Source organism: Aphidius gifuensis, linkage group LG3 (genome assembly GCF_014905175.1).
Source record: "Aphidius gifuensis isolate YNYX2018 linkage group LG3, ASM1490517v1, whole genome shotgun sequence".
In the NCBI taxonomy this organism is placed as follows: domain Eukaryota; kingdom Metazoa; phylum Arthropoda; class Insecta; order Hymenoptera; family Braconidae; genus Aphidius; species Aphidius gifuensis.
In genome coordinates this window covers 3620203-3646415 of record NC_057790.1, presented here as the reverse complement: position 1 = coordinate 3646415, position 26213 = coordinate 3620203, and the positions used below count along the sequence as shown (strand labels likewise).

General features: G+C 22.0%; 1 protein-coding gene across 1 annotated transcript; it reads left to right on the top strand.

The window, feature by feature from the left end:
* The first annotated feature begins 9114 nt into the window (after window positions 1-9114).
* LOC122851480 (putative uncharacterized protein DDB_G0282499) lies at window positions 9115-25217 on the top strand. The gene is made up of 4 exons (XM_044150737.1): window positions 9115-10514; window positions 13495-15448; window positions 23562-23722; window positions 24011-25217. Exons 2-4 carry the CDS (start codon window positions 14296-14298, stop codon window positions 24068-24070), a joined length of 1374 nt encoding a protein of 457 aa, XP_044006672.1. The 5' UTR covers window positions 9115-10514; window positions 13495-14295; the 3' UTR covers window positions 24071-25217.
* Window positions 25218-26213: the final 996 nt, after the last annotated feature.

The window sequence follows — 26213 nt, the reverse complement described above, 5'->3', positions numbered from 1 at the left end:
GTAGTGAATCAACTACCGTTGGACAGTTACTGTGTTGAATATTTTTTAGTACATAAAAGTTACACAGACCAAATGATGCCAGTATGCAATGACAAAAACAATAAAAAAAAAAATCTCTTATTATTTTTTTTTCCATCAATATGGTCATAATCTACATATTTATTCACCTTAAGTCATTTTCTGTAATGGTTTATTGTTATTTGTCATTGAACCATATTTAAAAAATTCATTAGACAAAAAATAATATATAATTTAATAAATTTTATAATCATTTTTTTATACTTTTTATTAATCAACTCATTTATGTATTTTATTTGCACTCTAGACTGCTAATTATCTAGCTCAAATTATAAATAATTTATCATTGAATCTGCACATGTTTGTTATATAAATTTTCATCCAATTATATTACTTTTTGTTTAATTAAATATTACAGCAGAATTATTTATATAAGACTATTTTTTTTTTTTTAGACGAAAAATAAAATGAAATTATTTCTGACGTCAATGTGTCATTGATGTTATTGAATTATCAGTCGAGGATACATTTATACTTTTTTATTAATTCAAAAGTTTATAAAAAAAAAATAATGATTTTCTTTTTTATAAATAGTATTCAGTTTTACTAAAAAAAAAAACAAATTTCAATTGCTATTTTTTGTTATTATTCAATGATATAAAAAAAAATGATTATTTATTGATTTTAAATATTTAAAATGATTGTAATTGATCATATAAAAATTATGAATTAATAATTTGATGGTTTTTTTTTTTTTTAAATTAATTATATCATTTCATCGAGCTCAATACTAAGTGTTCTATTTTTTTTTTTTTTTTTATATTATTTATACAATATTGTATAGTTTTTTATTTTTATATATTTGATTATTTTCAATGACGTATTTGATGTATAACAAAGTCGTTAGATTGAATTGAATGAGGTCTTTGATACGTCAACTCAAGAAGATAGGTAGTTACTTTATTGTCATGACGTTTTTTTAATGATTAAATTTTCTATATAGTTTTTAGAGCTGTATTACGTCATAATAAATATAAAGTCAAATCGACAGCTGGTATGGATGTGCCAGAAACTGAGGCTAACCAACCGTTTTGTCTCGTAACCTTTAACGTCCGGTCGATGTCCGTCTGCAATAATATATTTTTCTTCATTTTTTTTATTCACTATAGCCTAGTGAATACACGTATATTATTATTTAAAATATTATAAATTTATTTGAATAATTATTTATATTTCTTTCTTCACTTTTACTCGGATCATTGACATATTCCCTAATTTTTTATCCAAATTTTTATTATAATTTTTATTTATTACAACTGTATATAAATTTTTTTTATAATTTTTTCTCATAAAACTCAAGTCTACAAAGTGTATATAATTTTTTTTTCTTTATAAATAGCCATAAAATATTTTTTTTTATTATTTAAAATAACATCAGACAAAACAAATTTATTATTTTAAATTATTTTATTTTATTTAAATATTTTCTATTATTATTATTTTAACTAAAAAAAAAAAAGAAGGATTTTTCAATTCAATATTTATATATTCATTAAATTCATTAAAACTTTGTGTGATACTAGTTTTATTTTTATATTTTATTATTGATAATAATTTGCAATTTAAATAACATGATAAACGTGAGATTCACTGAAAATTCAAGAGGCTTTTATATAGTTTGTTTCAATGTTTAGTAATTCAATTATCCTAAAACCTTCAGCGAATAAAAATAAAAATAAATAAAACAAACAAAAATAAAAGAGAAATATCAATTAAAGTAAACACAAATAAAACGAAATGCTTTTTATCTATAATATTATTAATAATAATAATAAATTAAAAGGTTAATTTTAAATTGATAAAAGTGTTTATAGTTAAAAACCCTGTTGCGTTTTCATATGTACGAATAACGATAACCGTCGAGTACACAGTATGTGCGTGTCTGACTATTGTTTGACTTGTTCTCCTCACCGGGTGTTGTCGTCGAGTACTTTCAAACAAAATCGACCTTTTCTCAAGTTTTTCATCATTACATTTTTATCACATGCAAACATTTTATACTTTTTTATAAAAAATATTATAAAAAATAAATAAAAAATCAACTTTCAAACAGATGTACCTTTTTTTTTTTTGTTTTTTTTACTTTCAAACTTAAAATTTATTTTAAATAAAATTATTTAAATATATACCAGACAAAAATAAAACCAATTTATACCCAACTAAATTTTATAGAAAATAAATAATCAAAAAAATAAAAAAACTACAATAAATTTACAGTTAAAAAAAATTAATAAAAGTAGATAATAATTTTTGTATAAATAAATAAAAAAAAAAAATTAACATATATATATTTTTTATAAACACTTACGGGAAGTCAGGGTCACACAGTGGTGAGTAAGTACTCTGTCTATTTTTTTTTATTTTTTTTTTTCCCACGATTTGCTCATCTCCAACGTGGTGACGTCACACAACCCCCTTATGAGGGGCGCGGCCGGTGATATTGATTCAACCCCCACTTAATCAACAATGCTTTCGTTTCATTCACAAATAAACTCTGTCTCTGTTACATGCTTTAGTTGTGTTTTCCACTCCTCAAACTCTCAAACTCTCTTTCTTTAAATATATCATTTTATTTCACTTTAATATACTATTTATAAATATATTATAAATATAGTCTATTAATCCATCTTTTGTCATGTCCTTTTTTTATAATTATAATTCCACATTTGACCCTGAAGTTGATGTATAATTTTCTTGATCTTTTATACAATGTTTATTCACAAAAATCATGATAAAGATTTTTGTATTTATTTATTTATTTATTTATTTATTTATTGGTTTTGGTTTTATGATATATTTAATGTCTCAACAATGTATATATATATTTATGTTGTTGGCACAAGAGAATCTCTTGAAACATTGTTAATGCTGACATCATTGAATCAGGCTAAACATATTAAGTGTACTCAAGAGTGCATTTTCGTACAAACAATATGAGTATAATATGTTGAAGGAAATATACCAGGGTCGTGTTAAACTGTCGGGTTACCCACGTGTATTATATTTGTCCTATAAAAACACACACACATTAACTCTCAATGTGCATTAGTTAACATTGAAAATTATGTTAACTTTAATTTTATTTACACAATAATGTTGTTTTATCTTCTGTAATTATATTATTTTACTCTAAACAATTGCTATTTAAATGTGAATTTACAAATAATTTTATAATTTTCAAATGATAATTTTTTTTCCATCAAATATATACGTATTTAATTTACAATTAAATACTTTTTGTATATATATGCATTTATTCAGACAGAGAGACAAAAAAAAATGAACAAAACAAATGTATTTTTGAGCATAAGAGTATAACTTTTTTTGTTTTTATTTTCTAACATGAAAAATCTTTTTAAACAATAAAACAATATAACAAAAACAAAAGTATAATAATAATAATAATAAAAGTGATAAAATCACTTGATGTATTTATAGCTGAAGAATTTTTTTTTTTGTAAATAAAATTTTATCAAAAGAATTGATGAGATAAAATAGTCTGATATAACTTAATAATAAAATGAAAAAAAAAAAAAAAAATATATAAAATTGCATAAAAGTTGAGAGCTGTGATGAAAATTAATTTATAAAATTAAAAGTTGATTTTTTATATAAAAAAAAAAAAATAAAGTAAAAAGAGAAAAAAAAAATAATCCAAGTAGAGTAGATCAATTTGCGTGGAGACATTCATGACGTATTGAAATATAAATAAAATAATAATAATAATAATAATAAAATTTCGACATTTGTAAGGGAAAATAAAAAAAAGTAAGAGAGATTATATATATGTTGATGGTTTGTATCACAGGTGTGTGTTATACAGGTATAAAATATAACAAGTGAGTTGAGAAAGGATGAATGAATCCCGGGGTTTTGGCGCAGCTAAAGCTGAGGCCTCGATATGAGAGCCTCGACGCAGCTAGGGTGTGCCAGGAGATGGCCACTGTAGACGAGCCTGTGGGTGGTTCAACGGGGGACAAGAGAAATTATTAGTGATGGTAAAGGAATAAGAGGGGAAAAGTGCCGGGGCTTTGCCGAGGCTTGAAGGATTCAAAGAGAGGGAGCTTTGCGACTGGGAGCTTTCTAGTTTTGACGTCATCGTTCAAGGCCGTGTACGATCGTTACTATTGCTGCTGCTGCGACTGTCGTTGTTGTCATTTTTTTATTTTATTTTGTTATTGTTTTTTTTTTTTTTTATTATACATATATTATACATTGCATTTAAATTTACACTATATACATGATAAATTATTTAAAATTATTATTTAAACAACAATCAATTTTTTTTCATCACATATTTTATGATTAATAGAAAATTTATTATATTAGTAATTCTTCATTGATCTTTTTTATTTTTTATTGACTAAAACTAATACACTATATTTGATTTGTGATTTTTTTTTTCAATCACAAAGATCTCGTATGACAATGTGTATTTATCTGAATAGAAAATATTTATGGAGAAAATATTAAAGTCATTTTCAATGAATGCCTGGAATAATATTTATATGAAAATAAAAAAATTAAAGGTAACGAAAAAGTGTTTAGAAATATTTGTGAATATGTATATGTATTTGTAAGTGTGTATCAAAGGGGCTGTTGCGGAAGGGAGAATAGTATTGGTGTTGAGGTTGAGAGGTCATACGCGTTTTGCTCACTTGTGGATGGAAGGAAAAAAACCTGGCAGGAAGTGGAATATTTTTTTTCTTTTATTTTTTCCTTTATCTTGAAGTATATTACACATTTATATTTATCCTGTTATTATATCTGATGGATCGACAATATGAAAAAATATAAAAAATAAAAAAAATTTTTATTGATTAATATTATTTTAATTATTTAATTTAAATATTTAAATTATTTTTTAAATATCATTAAATTATACTAATAATTCAAAGAACTGATATGAAACTTTTTCTTTTTTTTATTTAATTTAATTTTTTTTTATTTTCGTTTACTTGTTATTATAAACCATGCCTGACACGTCGTTCTTCTGAATCTAATTGCCATTCTGGGCATTTTGGGATGTTCGTTGTGCCAACTGAATATTAACGACCCTTCAGATCATGGCCCTAACTGTAATTTTTTTTTTTTTTTCACTGCAAAAAGTATATCTGTAGATATATAGACATCGACAGGGGTGAAATAAAGTTATTTGAGTGTCTTTAAAAAAAATAAAAGAAGGAAAAAAAAAAAACAAGACAACTAGTTGATCTTGTGGCTCACGTTTGAATATTTTTAACAAAACCTCAAGTGTTTTTTCACCCTTACAATATATAAATCAAGAAAATGGTAACTTTTTTTCTGGTGTGACTAACAAACACATTGAATAAAATTTTTTACTTTAGTTTTACATCCTAAAATTAGATTTGTCACCTATTTTACGCTATTCTTTCGAGTTTTTTTTATTTCACCCCTGTATTTACATTTTTTTTTTTTTTTTGTTATTTTTGTTATGTCATTGCTGTTAGAATATAAAGTTTATTCTTTGATATTATTTCATTCTTTTTTTTTCAACATTGTAAATCTTTTGTCCATGTATTTAGTGAAAATTGTAATCTCAAAATGATTGAGTCAAACCAAACGAAAAAAAAAAAAGTTGTAAGGTAAAAATAAAATTGATATTTTTATCATGTAAAAAAATAATATTTTTCCAATTCAATAACAAAAATATCAAATTTGGTATTTCGTGTAATACATATGCTATTTTAAAATATATATATCATTGCCTTAGTAATAAAAGGTCATAAGTGCCGAAATAGCTGATTCAAAATTGAAAAAATTCGATTACGTTTATTTTACTTTTCTTTTTCAAGAAAAAAAAAAAAGAAATATAAAAAAAATACGTAAGCCACAAAAATGAAAAGCCGTATCTCGTTACTTATGCATTTTTAATTTTTATAATTATTAAAATGCAAAATACACAACTTCATAATATAATAAAAAAAATTACTCTATAAAAAAATATAAATTTTAAGCCTACAAAAGCTATTTACATAAAGTTCATGACAATGTAATAATAATAATAATGACTAGCCGTATTATTATGACGTAAATAATAATAATAAAATAATAATAAATCGTTTTTTTTTTTTTCTTCGTGTGGTTATTTTATTATATGAGTGAAAAAAAAAAACACAAATGACAAAACGCGTAAGTCCTTGGAGATACGCCTTTTTATTATTAGTGAAAAAAAAGTTACAAATAACAAAAAGACGTATATCCTTGTAAATAAAACTTTTTCTATTTTAACCAATGGGTTACATACTTTTTTGTTGTTAATTTTTGAAAAAAAACCTTTGAAATTTTGAAAAAAAAAAAATTTCTAAAAAATGATAGTTACGCTCTTTTGTTAATACAATGAAATGATATTTTTAAAATATATCGATTTTTTTTTTTTACATATTCTATATACGTACTTGTATTCTTTCATAAATATATTTTTTTTTTATTTTTAAGGAGGTCAACTACGTTTTGTTCCGCGTAGGTGTAATCGTTGAAAAAAAAAATAAAAATCAAATTTTGGCAACGTTTCATGTTTCATTCATGAGTCAAGTGTCCTAAATATATATATATATACACATGTGTCCACGTTCATAAAATAGACTTAAATATATAAAAAACAAAAAAAAAGTACATAGATGTTTTATCAGACAGTATATAGATTAAAGGATTCATCAATAATATACCAATTTTTTTTTAGCAATCTCAACCACTTCTAAATATAATAAAAAAATAAAAAAATATATATATCTCGTATATCTAATAGAGTTTTATTAAAAAAAAATACGATGGATAATTTATCTTTATGATTAATGATACATCCGTCAATTAATCAATGTTATTTATATAATAATATAAATTATAATACTGAATAATATTATTTATAAAAATTCTACGAATAGATTAAATTGTAAAAAAGGAAAAACAGTTTTTTAACAATTTAAAATAGACTGGTGTATCTTGGATAACAGTTTGTGGTATATATACAAAGTATATTGATTGAGTAATTGTGATAAAATCGTATCGTTTCGTGGTTAATCCTATTATCACCTGTAGAGAATCAAATTTCGTTTGGTGTAATTGAGAAAGTGTTATTCTCTCATTTACTATCTAACTATCTCAACTCAAAATTACTCATATATTATTACAATGAAAATGTAATTACTATGTACTATATTTTAAGAACTTTAATTTTGAATCAAAATCTAATCTTTTACAAATTATTTGGCAATTTATTTGTACGAAAATCTTTAGAAATATTAATTTTAATTTATGAAAAATAAATTGCCAAAGAATTTATAAAAGACTATATAAATTTTCATAATTTATAATTGTAAATTTTAATTTTAATAACAAAATATAGTATTTGTACTTTTATATCTTCTTTTTATGATGATATTGTATTATCATTTCGTGAAACAACATGACATGTGAAATCAAAATATAATATAAAATGACTTATAATTCATGACAGATATGATATTCATAGAACATTAGACAACGTCATAATACAACGTAAAATAATTTTGATATTTTATGTGAAATGTAAACCAAATACTGACAAAATAATACTCATGAAATGTATATAATCATTCACATGGACAATGCGTTCTTTATCATGAAATATTATACAACTGAATTGAAGCCATTTGAACGTAAATTATTTTTTTTCTCATTTTATGATGATAAAAAAAGAAAAAAATCATACAAGTATATATAAATGATATTTCAAAAATACATATTTATGAAATATCAATATATTTATGCATACGATATTGATATTTCAATAATATTTATCATATTTTTTTGGCATTTATGAGATAGATTTAAAATACTCAACGAAAAATAAAAATAAAATATAGTTTCATTAAATTTTATTCAATATTATTTATTTATATTATTATTTTTTTTACAAATATTATTAAATTTTTCATTTATTTATATTATATGTATTGTTTATCAATAAAATAACATTATTATATTTTGCGAAAAATATTTCAATTTTATACATACATCACGTTTATTTTATATATTTTATTTTTTATTACATTTATTTTTATTATCAAAAAAATTTGTCATTGGTGGGCGTGTGCTGATGCTGCTTCAATACCTCCTCCCTTATTTGTAAATAAATATATATATATCAACGCCTACATGTTTGTATTTTATGTGTCTTGTAGTATCCGAATATATACGCATTCTAGGTCGGGGTGAACTGAAATTCATTTAATACAATTATCTGTAAAAGTCCCTATGTATAAATATAATGTTGTCAAGATGATCTTTTAACATCATAAAATTGTTTTTATTTTATTTTGTTTTTAAAATGACACAAGTTTTTTAATTTTATTTATATTTTTTTACGTAGGTGTTTAGTGTTAAAGTTAAAATTGTTATGTATATTACTTTTTCTTTTTTTTTTCTTTCAAATAAATAATATTAATTTAATTTAAAAACAATATATATAATCAAAATACATTGTAAAATTTTTAAACAAAAGTTTAAATTGTATTAAAACTTATGTAAGTAAAAAAAAAAAAACGTCTACGTACATTGAGCATTGTTTAATTATTGCATTATTATACTGTCAATCACGAATGAATTTAAAGATTTTTTTTTTCAAATATTTCAAATTGATAAGCAGATAATATTGTATTGTTTAATGAATTCAGATGTCATGTTCAGTCAGCTGAAACTGATTTATTATATTAAATTAAATAAACAAAGATTATATTTTTATATGACATTTTAAAATGATGACTGATAAACAATAGCTAAAGACATTGACGTACAGACATGAAAAAAAAAAAAGAAGAATAAATATTTGTTTGTATATCAAATGAATGAAAAAATTACCAAAAAAAAAAAAAAAAAAATACAATTCAAAGAAATGGCAAGTGAATAAAGTTAAAGAAAAGAAAAAAAAAATATATAAAAATATGAAATGAATGAAGTAGATTATTAAGAAAAAAAAAAAAAAAGATTAAAACGTGATGACGATCAGGCAAAAGTTGACAGTGTCATCTATAAGAAAATTAGTATGTACGTCAAGGAAAATTGAAAAGGCGGAAGTCCAAGTATTTGGATAACGAACACGAGAATATTATAAATTAAAAAAAGGGAAAAACAATTTATATATATATGATAAAAAGTGGGGGATAAAAAGTTGTGCTTGTAAGGGGATGCGCATGGCTTTAAAATGATGATAAATATGGCGCAGCGTGGGTTTTAGTTCTGGTGAGGGCGCCAGCCTGCTCGCTCTGGTTAAACTACCCCAAGCTGTATCATCTATCCCCCGCCGTTCACCACCTCTTTTACGTGTATTATATCCCGGCTGGTGCGGACCAAAGTGCCACCACTACCCCCCATATACAAAGAGACATTCTTACTCTCTGCTACAGCACCTTCAACTCAGCTGCTGTTGCAGATTGATAAAATCTCTTAACCATAAGCATACACACAACAATATATATTTATATAATAATTTGAAAATTCATCAAGACATTTAATATATTATTTATAAATTTAATTAAAAAATTTATAATTGTGCTATTCTAATTATCTATACAAAGTTTTTTTAAACTTTTAACTTTTAATTTATAATTTTTACTTAATTTTTTTCATATAATTGAAATGTAACTTTAATGTGTCAGTGAAAATTAATTATATTTGTGATTATTTATTAGCTTTTCTTCTTCATAACTGTGTAGTATTTTTATATTTTTATTTTTCAATTTTATCAAACTGGTGATTGTTAAATATATATTTTCATAAAAATTCTTGAAAGTGCCTGAAGATAATTGTTAAAAAGAAAGAAAAAAAATTTTTTTTTTTTAATTAAACGAAAACTCGGTCTATACAGAAAAGTCAATGGCCTCATGACAACTTTCATTTTGAGCCTAAAAAAAGAGGGTAAATAAAAACATAATTTTCATCTTTTTATTTTTTTTCTTTCCATAATAAAAATGAAGCTTTAAATGTCTTAAGATAAAATATGAACAAACAAGCTTTCTTATAACAAAAAAAAACACAGTAAAATATTAAAAACTAGACTGAAATAAATACATAAAAAAAAATCATTTACGAGTTGTAATCAAAATAGAAAAAAAGTGCATTAAAAAAAGTAAATTTTGTCCAAGTATATATAAAAGTGAAGTGTTAAGTGAGGTATATATTGTGATAGATAAAAAGAGAAAAATAAATAGATAAAAAAAAATAATAAAACAAATAAAAAAAGTGCGCGAGGATTTATGTGAATAAAAAAAAAAGACGTGGGAGCACGAGGAAAGCTCATTGGGGGCAGGGGGTAATAGAAGAAGAGGAGTAAAAAGAGAAGGACGACGAAGCTGTGGACAAAGTGGAGAACGACGTGGAGAAGAAGAAAAAAAAACTATAATAAAAATACAGTTAATAAGATACAACAATCAACGATTGTAAGAAAAATTAATAAATAAATTAATATATAAAAAATTTAAAAAAAAGTATAAAAAAAAAATCAACATAAATGTGAATAAAAAAAAAAAAAAAATATATAATAAAACAAATAAATTATTATAAGTGAATTTTATTTTATTTTTTTCATCTTATTACTTGTCTAGGAAATAAAAAAAAGCAAAAAAAAAAAAAAATATTATGCTATGTCGTCATGAAATTTGCCAGTCTGAAAAGATACTGAGAATAGAGAGAGGGTGGGTGGGTGGGTGGGGAGATATAAATATATGAGCCAAGTGAAAACGATAATAAAAAGAAAAAAAAGAAGAAAAAAAAAAGTAAATATATAAATTATAGATGTAAAGAAAAAGTACATAAGAAAGTTAAATCGTTTGGCTATATCATCTTAAAATTACAAAGGATTAAAGCGTGGGTGAAGTGACTGCAGGGATAAAATATATATAAAATTTTAAAATAGTCTGATGAGAATAATAAAAAAATTTCGAAAAATAGTACAATTGATATTTATAGTTGAAGCTTAAAGGGATGGAAAGAGATAAAATTATTTTCATAAGTGTCAATTGTTGAAATACGTGACAGACAATTTTTGGTTAACAAAAAAATCAAGCTATAAATAGATAAGCAAACACAAAATAAAAAAAGTATATATATAGAATAAACAAGATAATAAAAAAAACTTTATCGAAAATCATCGACATCAAAAGAATTTATATACAATATCGTTGTTGTCATCAAAGTTAACTGTTTATTGCATCAATTGACGATCGATTTTACGGAAAAAAAAATTAAAAAATTCAGCTTAATCAGCAAAATATTAACGTTTGTACGTAACTACGAAAATTAAAGATAAAATATATATATATGAAATTTATAATAACAAATTTTTATTCACAAAAGCACAATTTATTCTGTTATATATATGAAAAATTAATTAAAATTAAAATAAATAATATTATCATGGAAAAAAAATTAAATTAACTCAATGTCAATGATTTATTATTTATTATTGATATTCACATCACGTAAATATATTTTTGATGCACTTTTAAAATACACCTGTTGATTATGTCGAAATACACGCGGTTTATGTTTTATTATTATATTATTGTCATTTATATCAAGCACGTATTTAATATTTTATATTAAGATAAAAATTGATTATCTAATTTGAAAAAAAAAATATACAAATTCATTCAAATGTCATGTCAATTAATTTTTTTTTCTAAAAAAACACAATTGTTATACTAAAAATGGAAGATTTTTAAGTTAAAAAAATTAATAAACTAATGAAATAAGCAAAAAAAAATATATAGATATTTTTTTTTTTGATTGTTATTGCTATTGTTGTTGTTGTAGTTATTATTGTTGTTAAATCTGACTATTTGTCAAATTGTTATTGCAATTATTATGAAGCTATAAAAAGATAAATAAATAAATTAAAAATTTTTGTTATTTTTTAAATACACAGAAAGAAAAATCAATAATTTATATTAATTTTGCACATCACTTCATAAAAGCATGTAATCAATAAATAAGATTTAACAAAAATTCTAAGCACCGAGTAAGCCTTTGCATGAAAGCGCACTTTTTTAAAAAAATATTTATTATTAATTTATGATTAAATTAACTGTTGCATACAACCTGAAATATAGTGCATTTATTTTTACGTTTTTTTAAATAAAAAATATTCTAAAAGATTAACCAAGTAATGCAATAATAGAAAAAGCAAATATTTAATTTGATGATTAAAAAATTAAAATTTCGTATATCTAATATACACGCACATTCATAATTAATAAAATAAAATTAATGTGCTTATACACCGTCCATAGAGATGCTAATATAAAAAGTAAATAAAAAAAAAAAAATATAATAATAGAAAGAAAAAAGAAAAATTAATATACAAAAGTATAAATTATAGACAGAAAATAAATCAAAATAACGATAAATTATATTGGATATATAAAACAAAGAAAAAATAAAATAGAAAAAAATGTAAAGAAAAAATATAGATTAGATAATCGCAATAAATCGTAAATAAAAGAATAAATTTATATAGTTTATATAGCTGTTTGTATAAAAATAAATAAATAAAAAACAATAATAGTTTGTGATAGATTTTTATGGTCAACTGATGATCCCTAAATACAAAAAAACCTTTATAGAGTAAAAATAAAAAATAAAAAGAATATATACGTATGAAAATTAAATAAATGAATGATAAATAATATATAATATACATAAAAAAAGATAGAGTATTTATAAAACTACTAAGAGGGTTAAAAAAAAAAAAAAAAGAATTCCCTTTTCTCCGTGAGAATTGAAGGTGTTTTGTGGTGGGTTTGAAGATTCTGTCTGGTCGAGAGGATTGTAATAAAAAGCATCATTGAATTGCGTGAAAAAAAAAAAAAAAAAAATAGCAAGGGATCTTGAAAAAAGGGTCGTGACAAAGAAAAAAAAAAGGATAAAAAATAAGCTGTATCAAAACGAGCGAACAAAGAAAGTATAAAAAAAAAACAAAAAAAAAAATAGATAAATGTTTTTTACATATAGATAAATGTACCTTAATATATATACAAATATGTCATAGTCATTTTATAAATATTTAAACAACAATAAATAGTACAAGCACAATTAAAATTATATATAAAAAATAATTTTATGATAAAAATTAAATAATATTAACTGTATATATTATCATTTATTTGCTTGAGTGTATATTTTTTTTAGCACTTAAATTAAATGCACCAATAGAAAAAAAAAAAACTGCACCTGCACAAGCACATTTATGGCAATCAACATCAACAGCACCAAGTCACACACCAAGTCCGTTCGTAATAGTTGATCAATTATCATTATTAAATAATTCAAAAAAAAAAAAAAAATTAATAAACACATAATAATATTTTCACAATATTTAATAATCGATATTATATTTAAAAGATTCATTTTCTTTTACAGGTTTCAATTGAATGTAACGGAAGGTCAACATAAAAGGAAGATAAAGGAAGAAAAAACCAGTGAAGTGTTATTAAATATCAAGATAAAATATATTCAAACAAAAAGCATTATATTAACTTTATTATAATAGTATAATAACTGTGCATCTACTTGATTGGTAATGAATAATTAAAAGATTGAAAATTTTCTAGAAAAATTGAAATAAAAAAAAAAAAAAAATAAGAAAATTTAGATAAAATTGGCTATTGTTTATATTCCATTATAAATTTGATGTATTTATATTGTGATTGTCATTTGTTTTATTCAATATACCATTGTTGTATATATATATAAAAGTATTCCCATCACGTCTAGCCACAAATTATCAAAAAGAACAAAAGAACTAAAATAATAAAAAAAATAACAAAAACAAGAAAGAAAAAATATAATATACATATATATACAAGTACGTGCGTCGATGCCAAGATAAAACTGCGTTAAAAAGAAAAAAAAATAAAACAGAATAAGTAAAAAAAAAAAAATAAAATAAAGTTCAACTTGAAGCAATCGATTTTCAAAGTTGCGGTTAGATACTTGTATTATTCGCGTAGGTGGAAACAAGTAGTGTGTCTCAAGTGAAAAATCTCAATATTTAGTCAGCCATATAAAAATAAAAATAATAATAATATATAAAAAAAATTCAAAATAACGTTAATTAATAAAAATTTAAATAATAAAAAAAATTTATTAATTAAAAATATTAAAATTATTAATAATAAAAAAAAAATTAAAGAAAAAAAAAAAAAAAAAAAATTTATTAAAATGGCTAAACAAATGATTTGGTTACTTGGTTATATAAGTCTTGGTTTTGCATTAACACTCGGCAATCGTCCATCAAGCATTAATACAAATAATAATATTAATAATAATAATAATAATAATAATAATAATCAACGTTCACAAACAAAAATTGGTAGATATGATGTCCACTATCCACGATCAACTGTTGGTGGAATGATTGTTGCATCATCATCATCTCTCATAAATAATAATATTAAAAATAATAATAATAATAAAAATCATGATTCATCAAATACTGTGCATGATTATCGATATGATAAATACAGTAGATATGGTTATGGAAGAGACGAATCAATACCATATGATGTACCACCTGATTGGTATGAAAAAAATTATAAAAATAAATATATTAATAGTAATAGTAATAGTAAAAATAATAATAATAATAATAATTTATGGAATTTTTCAAAATTACGTAATGATGATTTATCAATATTACATGATAATTATGATAATGTTATTATGGATAAATTATCAAGTGCAGTATTAAATAATTATTATCCAAAAAAACAACAAAAAAATAAATTAATCAATAGTCATAGTAATATAGTTAATAATAATAATAATAATAATTTGGATAAAAAATTGAGAGACAATGAAAGACTTGCAGGAACAAGTTATCATGATAATATTATCAATGTAAATGATAATGAGCTTCCAGTTAAATTAAATAATAATATTTTGAAAAAAAATAAATTATTAATTGATAATAAAAATAATGATTTGATGATTGATTTGACTGATGAAAAATTACCGCTCAAAGATACATCATCATGGAATATTGATAGTATTGATAAATATAATAATAATGATTATTATTATAATGATAATCCATGGAATGATGATGATGATGATGATTCAAGATCGCACAACGAAGATTCATTTAACAGAAAATTACGTAAACGTAATCATTTACCAGATGGAAGAAGAAGAAATTCAAATGGTAATTTACATCAAAAACAACAACAGCAACAAAAGCAACAACAACAACAACAGCAACAACCAGTTTCATCACCTTCATTGACATCATTACCTGCAGCTGTTGGTGGCATGGCATCACAATTTATGCTGAGGGCTGCTCGTGGCAATCGACAGTATGATGTACCACAAATTGGTAAGTTTTTGCTTTTTTTTTATAATTAATTAAAATTAAACAATACATTAACTAGATAAAAGTGAATTAACTTTTTTTTTTTTTTTAAACTTATAAATAAATAGCCTTGATAGATTAAAAAGAAAAATGTTTTTAAAGTTTTTTTTTTCTTTAGATAAAAATAGAAGGAAAAAAAGATTATAATCATATTGTCTTATCGAAATTTAACAAAAAAAATATATAAATTTTCTAAATGTCCTGATGATGAAATACTCAATATTTTTTCAACTCAACTTTGTTTTTTATCTTGCGAGGCAAAAAAAATAAAACAAAAAAAAAAAAAAACTTGTTCTTTTTTTTTTGATATATTGTGATGGACTTAGATGGTGAATTTTATGTGAGCTTTGTATAATCGATCAATCCCTTTTAGGATCATTTGTCTATAGAAAAAAAGGTTGTAAAAAAAAAAAAAATATAAATAATCCAATGATAAGGTACAAATCATGATTTTTTTTTTTATTCGAGTATAAAGGCCTTTGTTGTTTAGCAAGTAGAATATATTATTCTAATGGAATTTTGTTGAATAACAAATATATATATAAAATTATGTTGGACATATAAGCCACTAGGGAGTAAATTTACTTGTCTCAATAATGAATACCCTATATCTCTTCATCCCTTGGACTTTTTATTCTATTATAAAAAAAAAAAAAAAAACCAATCTAATAACAACAAATTTTTATATGAATTTCACATCCAAGTTTTACCTTTTTTTATTATTCTGTCAATTTCAACTCAACTTTTTAATACCAAAAACTGTCTAGATAAATTTATGTTAGTAATATTTAATAATAAAAGAAAAAAAAAAAAGTTTCATATAAAAAAAAAACATGAATAATCTGGTAAATAGGGTCCAATGTAAAAGAGTCTTGTTGTCCGCCCACCTGTCTTCCCATGGGTGAAAGAACACATGATTTAGAGGGTTATACTTTGACTCGTTAAAAATTCTTTAAATAAATGAAATAAAAGCTCCCAAAAAAAATTCAAAATATATAAATAATAAATAGAAAAAAAAACTTTTTTTTACTTGAAAGCTTTTTTACAATAATAATAATATTTTTTTTTTATTTAATATATTTAAAAGTATTTATATGATTAATAATCAAATAATTATCACACCTTTTCAACACATGTTTTAATGCATAGAATAAATATATAAAATATAAGTAAATAAAAGATTATGGCCTCAGGTGTTTTTAGTGAACTTGTTGCTCCTTTTCACAAAATTCTCTCACACACACATATTAGTATAAAATATACACAGGGAATTTCAAAGCTTTTAACTAAAAGCACATATTTATTTATATGATTTTATATAGAAAAAAATATAATAATGTTAATTCAGCTAATTAAAATATGTGGGTAGACATATTATTTATTGCATTACAAAAAAGAAAAAAAGTTAATTAATAATATTTTTTAATTAGATGAAATTTATAATAAAATTTAATTAGATAAAATAAGGTCGTAGTATCAACAACTGAATAGAATATTAAATTTATTATTGTTGATAAATTAATAAAAATAAAAAAAGGTGAGAAAAATAAAATTTATGTTTATTTTTTTTTATTATTATTATTTATAAAGAGGCTAACTGTCATATGGGAATAAAAAAAAATAACAAGTGTACGTGGCATTTGTTGGTTAATTAATACAAAGGCATATTATTCAACTGTCATAACTGACATTATAATATTCTTATACCCTTTATACACTGTGGTAATATTTATCTACATGTAAAATTTTTTATATATTTTTATCCTCAATATTTATTGTTCAATTAAAAATATAAAATTAAAAGTGAATAGTTAAAAATTGAATAAATTTTTTTTGTTTTTAAGTATATTTTTTATCAAAAGAATTATAAATAATAAAACTTGATGATAAAGATGAGTAAAATATAAAATTTTTTAACTATGAAAACAATGTTATATACCTGCTGTGAAAATAATGGCTGTTTCTTGATATAAATATATAACATATTGAGTCAACGTGACTACATGTCACTGGTTTCATGATTTATTAAATGGAAATATATACTGCATAAACTCTTTTGACGCAAGTTAATATGTTAACAAAAGACCAGAAATATTATATCATCAATATAGATATTTCTTGATATCATTAATCTGATTTTATCATCCCTATCATCATCATCATCAACAACAACAACAACAACACTATCGTCATAGAATTAGATTTGTTTGTTTTATTTTTTTTTTCTTTGTACAATATATCGTCCTTAATTTTATGTATATAAATTAATAAATATACTATTATATTATTATTTTTTTGTATATTTTTTTATACATATAAATATAAATTTGATTGATAAAGTTCTAAGATAACTTACGTAATATCTTGTAACACGTCTACTTAATAAAATAAATTATAAGAATTTTGTGTCTTTGAATTGACCTATGTTTTTCCCTCTCGACAAAACAACACCACCCATCAACAATATATATATATATATTAATATTATACTAACATCACTAAACATCACCCACGCTTTCACCCTCTGACCTACTTTGCGCAACAGGATTTTATATTTACTTTCAGTGTTCAGGGCCGGAGGGTTTAGTTCCGTACAAGCATTTTTATTTATATCTTTTTTTTTTTTAATATATATTATTTATTTTTATATACACAGGTAAATTTTAAAAGTGTAACTGACATTTGAAAAATTAATTTTCTCTTTTTTTTATTTTAATTAATATTTATTTTTAAATTTTTTTACATGTATTTTTTTTTTTATTACATTCGAGTGTATTTTTTTTTTCAACTCTTTTATTCTCTTGATGAGGACTGGTGGTGATTTTACAAGTGCGTATAGAGCTTGTTTAATATGTGTGATGTAGTTGTGTTAAAAAAAAAAATATACTAGTGTAATTCTCATGGATTTTTAGGGGTAGTGACAAGACGACAGTGTGACATAAGCGGCGCCGCTCTCATGCGAACATTGCACTCGCGCACTTAACTTGCACAATGCACTCACTATTTACATGTATGAATATATGTATTACATATATATATTATCTAAAGCTCCAACACTGATATATACATTTTATATACCAACCAGCCATTTACATATGCATGAAAAAATTCAAAAGAAAAGTTGCATAGCTTCGCATAAATCAGGAATCATTAATGACAACTATAGAGAGACTTTATCATGCTTTATACATAACAATATCACACGTATATACTAAATAATTTACAATCGGTATTTTATTTATTTATTCAACAATAAAAAGAAAAAAAAAAAACACGAATAAACAGATTTTCTTTGCAATGAAAATTGTTTTATATACATCAGTATTTTATTTGTAAAAAATAAAGAAATTTTATCTCACGTTTAATGTAACACATAAAGCTTTTTAATTGGAATTATTTTATAACATAATTAAATTACAAGTTAAAAAAAAATATAAAATAAATAATGTAAAATAAATTTACCATGAAAATTTTTTTAAAAATATAAAAATATACGTGCAAGGTTGTTAAGGAAAAAAAAAAACATTTTATATCTCATTTGATGATAAAAGAAAAGTTTATGTTATTTGATGTAAAGCACTTTTTATATTTTTTTAAAAAAATGCATTTATCCTTTTCTTTTTTTTATGATATTTTTATTTATTTTGTTATTTTAAGTAATTTAATAAAAATATATAAATTATATTATATTTTTCGTTTTACAAACATTTATTTTAATCAATTTTTATTATATATATTTTTATATTATAAAGAGCTTTTATATCTTTGTAATGTAGGTATTAATATTAAATTGAATGGTTAAATCTTGGTTTAATTTTCATTTTATAAACTATATGTTAAAAAGTAATCAGAAGAGGCTCTCGAAGAAAAGCATTGAGTGTGGCTAACGTAGATTTTCTTTTATATACAATGCGTATATATGTGTCTTCTTCTTCATCATCATATATATACTAAAAAGCTCAATAGATGCCCGGGGATTTTCCAAACTAGAACACCGATGAATCTTTTTTTTTTTTTTTTTTTTATATTATTTTTTAGATATTCTTCCTTGTGTGTCGTGTTGACATTTTTTGTTTTCTTATTTTACCCGGTTAAAATCGATTGGCAAGATTTTTTTCTAAATTGTTATTTTATCTTTTTTAATACTTATTAAAATAACCAATTTATTTTATTTTTTTTATTTTTCAATCTTTTTTATTTCATTGTTATAACTGAAGGTATTCAGTTTATTTATTTAATATTAAATTATTTTCAGTTAAATTAAACAAGAAAATAAATCTTGAAATTTTTTTTTAAACATTATTTTTAAAATTATAATGATAATAAATTTTTTCATCTATAAATAGTTTAATATTGATCTACCTGTAGCATGTATACAATTCACATGTCAGAAAAAAAAAATAGAAAATTAGACTAGAATAATTAAATTCAGGTTTTAATGAATAAAAGAAAAAAAACTTTATAAAATTATTCAACTCGGATATTACTTTAATTTACTCTTTTATTTTTTCTATTTAATTTAATTTTAACTTTATTCATCGATTATTCTAAAAATATATATTCTGATTTATTATGTATAATAATTTTGTTTAAAATTGAGTCAAAAATATTTAACAAGCCGTGTTATTATTTTTTTTTTGTATTTTTATCACGCGATATTAATCGTGATTTTAATATTGTAAAGGCAATTGGTCACGTCAACAGCTCCTTAATAGCTTTTGCAAAACAATTTTATCTTGTATCAAACCTTTTCTTTAAATTTTTTAATTACCTTCTTTTTTTTACAAATTTATTATATTCCCCGAATAGAACAACAATAGCACCACTTGATGTAAAAATTAACAAAGCAATTATGAAAAATAAAATAATTAAACTCTTCACAAAATAAAATAAAATTTTACATGAAACAAAAAAGTAACAATAAATGCAAATATAGGTTATATAATAAAATGAACAAGTTGAATAACAAAAAAACAATATATAATAAAAATAATAAAAAAAAAACCTGTCAAACATCTTGGTCTTTGATATAACTTTGTTGATGGAAAAAAAAAAAAAAAAAGAAAATTTACCTTGTGTATTGAATTATTGTGCTTCTGGCATTCGTTTGAACATGTCAATACAAAATCTCAAACATAAAATAACAATAACAACAATCAATGCAATATACACTTGACATCAAATGACACATTTAATAATTCAATAAAATACAATACTATTTATTTTAAAATATGTAAATATGCTCAATGTGTAAAATTTTAAATGTCATCAAACATTTCGAAACAATACAATTTATATATTAATTAAATAAAAAAAATATTGATCATTAAATTAAATAAATCCAATGAAATGTCAATTTAATTTCACTATTTTTTATTCAAGTGTTAACAAACAATTGAGAGCTTTTTTTCCATCAATTGCTTTATGAACAAGTTAAATTGTTAATTCATTTTGTTGATTGTCAATAATTCTGAGAATTACTTGTTCAGTTAAATATAATTCTCACGTGTCAAATGTACATTGCGTGATTGTTCTTGACTATTTTAATAATATTACATACATGTATTGTATATATTCACTATGTACAAAATTACATGTATTAAATATTATTGATATTTCATGTATATATTATTATTATTATGTTTATTTTAAGCTTTATTGTTCACATGGGAATGCAGTAAAAGTTATTACAACTTTTATATACATGTATACGTGGTTCATGTAATTTATTTCAAATAAAATTACATGCCTATGTATAATTTTATATTCGTAAATACATTAAAAAACTTAAAATCTATTACAAAACTTTTATAATAATCCGTATTTGATTAAACTTTATCTTTGTAATATACAAATTTTCAAGTATAATCAAATTTACATTTTTTTTTATATATTATTTATTATTAGTTTTTATTATAGAATATTTCAGTTATGACGCAATGAGAATATTTATAAAAGTTTTAAAAGAAATTTTTTTTATTAATATTACAAGTTTGTTGGTTTCTTTTTTATTTTGGTTTTTGAATGGCATTGACTTGCAGTTGAAATGAAATACAAAAAATCCTAGTGGGAAGCTGATGTAACTTTTTTTAAAATTTTTTTTTAATTTACAAACCCAGTGGAGTATTTTTTTTTCAAAGAATAATTTTATATATAGGTAATATATATACAAAATAGATATTATATTTTTGAAAAAAAATGTTAAAATTATTTTTTAGAAATCTGTTGTTTTTTTTTTTTCAATTTATTTAAATTCATTTTATTTATTTTACGATCAATAAATTGTCAAAGTGTTTGTGTAAAAAATTTCAATTCAGAATTTTTTTTTTTTCAAATATGTGTGTTTATAAAAATAGATTTTTTATACATATATTACTGTTGATTTTTTACACCTCTATAATTATATTGTATACCCACAGTATATGTGAATAATAATTTTATTGAATTACAATTTCTCGTGCGTCATTCAGTAATGATTATACTTTTATAAAATACGATATCATATTGTTGTTATTATCATTTGAAATTGATATATATCTATAGAATACTTGTTGAAAAATATTGATTGTTTAAATTGTATTGTTTTATTTATTTTTTTTTTTTTTTTGATAAACTTAAAATGATTTATTGTTTCGATGTTCTCTTTGTGAAACAATAGTTTTACTTTTTAAAACGTTATTGTGATGAGTTCATTGGTCTAATTTTCAAATACAATATATATTATTTATTTTAAAATTTCAATTATATATTTATGTTCATCAACTGCTTATCTTTAAAATTTATATATAAATTTTGAGTAAATAAATGTTCTCTTTTTTATTATTTTATAGTTCATTAACCTGTTTAACATAATATCTATTTGAAAAAACGACAATAATATGTCACTGAAATCTATCTTCTATTATGATAAATTAATAGAAAACAAAGCATGAATTGTTAATAGCTGAAATATCTTATTTTAAAATATTTCTCACTATTGTTTCTTTGTTAAGAAATTCAATTGTTCAGTCATTGCATTTACTAGAAAAAAATTAAATGAATAAATTTCAATTTATAAACTATTTATTATTTATTTATTTAGTGAAAATAAATTTATTAAATATTCAACTGTTTATCATAATTGTAAAATAAAAAAAATTAATTTTATAATTTACGATAAATAATATATTTTAGTCTATTTTAAGTATTTGATTTTCAAGTCTGACTGAATACCGAGATGTACTACTGACCCCAATGAGAATTAACAAAATCAAAAAAAAAAAATTTAAATCAATAAAATTTAAGTAACCAAAATTATCACTGTCAATAGTCAAAATTATTAATAATTACTGTAAAAACTTTTTGAGTTTATTTGAAGTATTCAATAACGTTATTTAATATTTTTTTTTTCTTTTTTCAATGACAAGTTTTTAAATGTTTATTTCCACGTCTGACTAAAAACCGAGCTTTTCTACTTACTAAAAAATTAGTTCAAGTCAATATAAAATTCATTAAAACTATTTTAATGTCACATGCCCTACAAAAATAGCCAGTGGTCATAGTCATTGATGGTACTTTACGATTAAACAACCTGTTGACTAGACAATCATAAATATCAATAACAAAATAACATATGCCTCCAAAAAATTCATATAACTATTCATGATATTGACGAGGGGTTGTTTCATAGTCCCAATCATAGTCATATTTAATTGTAGTCTGGTGTAGTCATTAAACTTTTATTAATTTTTTTTACTAAAACAAAAAGAAAGTAGATTTAATGTACAAACAACATGTAAACTTTTTTTTTTTTCATATTAAATGGCTATACGTAATTATAAATGAAAAAAAAATTAGACATAAGTCGATAGTTAAACGTTATCATGATTGTAGTCATGAGTCATGGTTCTTTTTATTTTTTTGTAGTCATTGTAATAAAAACAGAAAGATATGATCACATATTTGATTAAAATTCTAGTCATGGTGTCACTAAATCTGACGATAAATAACTCATCGAATATTAATTATTCTAGATTAAATATTAAAAAATTATTTACAATAAAAATAGTCATTAAAAATATTATTTAATATTTTTTAGAGTGTCCGTCTTCCGAGGACGGAATGGAGAGATTTGCCTGTCCAACGCCAGATAGAATGGGCAGATATCGTTGTATTGATGATCATGTATTATGTGACGGTTTCATTGACTGTCCGACGGGTGAAGATGAAGATCGTCAAGCCTGCATGTTTTACAAAACTGTGAGTATCAAAAAATATACATTTATTTATTACCATTTTACGCATTATCTAATTGAATTTTCTAATTTCAATTAATCACATTAGATATTATTATTTTTCATCATTTATTCTCTTCTTTTCTTACTGCTATTTATAAAAAAAATAATATATTATATATATGATTTATGTATTTAATTAAACGTGTAATTTAACGTGTTATTTTGAAAAAAAAATGATTAAAATGCAGTTTGAATAGTTAATTTAGAACTGGGTTATTCAAGCGTATGAATATTCATTATTGGCTTTCAGACGAAGGCGCATTTGGATGTACTAGCAGACGCTCTCTTGCGATGGGTCAGAGGCCGCTAAGATACCTCTCTTGTTCTACAGAAATAATATATATATATTCATATATATATAACAAAAAAAAATATATAAATTAATTCATAACAAAATGCACAGAAAATGAAAAAAAAAAAATTAAACAAAAAATTATATATACTTCTTTGCCATATTTAAAGTCAATAATTATAAACTCGATTAATTTATTCTATATAAATGGTTTTGTTAATTAATTAAAGTAATTAAGAAAAAAAAATAACAAAAAATTAACAAGATTAAATTATTAATCAGTTCAAAGATAATCGAAATCACTACAAACCCTTTTTATCATATTTTTTTTTTTTTTTTTTTTTTTTTCATTTATAACTCGATTAAGTACCTATTTTTTTTTTTTTTTATATATACCCTGTAAATGGTTGGCAATATGAATAAATAAATGAGAATGAAAAGCTTAAAAATTACAGTGGAATCAAACTCGACGATATTACAAAACTTTATGGATATAAAGATTGTACAATGAAATTTTTATTTTTTTTTATTTCAACTATATTTGATTGGTACTATTATTATTATTATTATATTAAATTGATTATAATATTTAATTGGCTTGTAGCAATTTATTTTATTTCGCTGGTTTATTTTTTTTTGTATATCATTTTTTTATATAAAAAATAAATAACAAGTAGAATAAAAATAAATTGGAAAAATATATTCAACTTTTTAAAGTTAACTTGATAATTGGATGAATGGATTAATTTTAAATTTGTGTATGTACTTTTTGGATAGTAAAAATTCTGGTAGTTTTTTTTTTATATTTTTTTTTTATTTTAGTTTTTTTTTTTCAATCGTAAATATTTATATTTGGGAAAGGGATGGGCGTCTGAACGGCTAAACTGAGACATCAATTTTTCATGATTTTTATAAATTCTCGTTTTTTTTTTTTTTAAATAATATATTTTATCCCTTACGTAACTGCATCCCAGAGGCAACGACCCGGGAATTTTCGATCGACTGCAGCAGTTTGCCTATATGCACCCCCCCAACTCTCAATAATTTTTTAACCCAGTATTTTTGCCATTTTGCCAGAAGCTATAGTTTTACCTCTTGTCACGATACTTTGCCCTCATAACCAAATAATTTTTTTTTTTTTTCATTTTATATTAAATAATAATAATAAACAATAAAATATAACACAGTAGATATATTTTCAATAGAATTTTTCATTCAAACTATACATTGTATATATATTTCATATTTTTTTATTATTATATAAATATCTGTCTACTGTGTGTAAATCGATCAAAAAATATATATAAAAAGTACACAACATTCAAGTAGATGAAAAATCAGCAAAAATAAGTATATATCAAAATAGAAATAAAAAAAAAACTTAAGTATACCCATCAGAGTAAATTGCAAAAAATAAAGTTTAAAAAAAAAAAAAATTTCATTCACTTTGGCATGTGTTATCAAATACACGTGTCAATCCATCCAGTAAAAAAATAAAAAATATATTTAATCAATAAACTTAAAATAGAAAAAATGTAAATATATATAAAAAAAAAAAAAATTAATAGTTAATAATATATATGCAGATGCAATTATTGATGCTGACTATAATCACAAATAAATAATAAAATTATCATCAATTAATTTAACACAAATAGATGTATATTTATTGATAAAAATAAACAATCAATTAAAACAAAGATTGAAGAATAATAAAATCATGTTAAATAATAAAAAGAATCATAAAAAAAAAAAAAAAAAAAATCGCGTCAAGTATCCAGAGTTTACGTAGACAATTTTGTAATAAATAATTTACATTGCGTGTTTGAAAAGTTGCTGAGAATGAGTTGACGCAAGCAAAGACCGGTTATATAGTTATAGCAAATCTAGTAATGACATTTACAAGTAAAAAATAATGTAAGAAGGTTGATAAAAAAAGAAAATTGTAAATCAATAAATGCTATAGCATAAAATCGGGTCGACGACCGTATACTTTTTTTTTTTTTTCTTGTAACAAGTTTTTTCCTTAATTTTTTTACTATAAATTATTTCAATTTATCAATAAGTTAATTTTTTTTTTTAGCTAATTGAGCAGATGTTTTATAAATAATTTTTTTTTTTAATATAATAATTTTATTATTTGAAAGCTTGTTAATATTGA

Excerpts from the sequence above, each read along its gene's own strand:
- LOC122851480 (XM_044150737.1), top strand. The coding sequence starts at position 14,296 with ATGGCTAAACAAATGATTTGGTTACTTGGTTATATAAGTCTTGGTTTT. Across the intron at positions 15,449-23,561 it reads GTATGATGTACCACAAATTG|AGTGTCCGTCTTCCGAGGAC; the intron begins GTAAGTTTTTGC and ends AATATTTTTTAG. Across the intron at positions 23,723-24,010 it reads CCTGCATGTTTTACAAAACT|ACGAAGGCGCATTTGGATGT; the intron begins GTGAGTATCAAA and ends ATTGGCTTTCAG.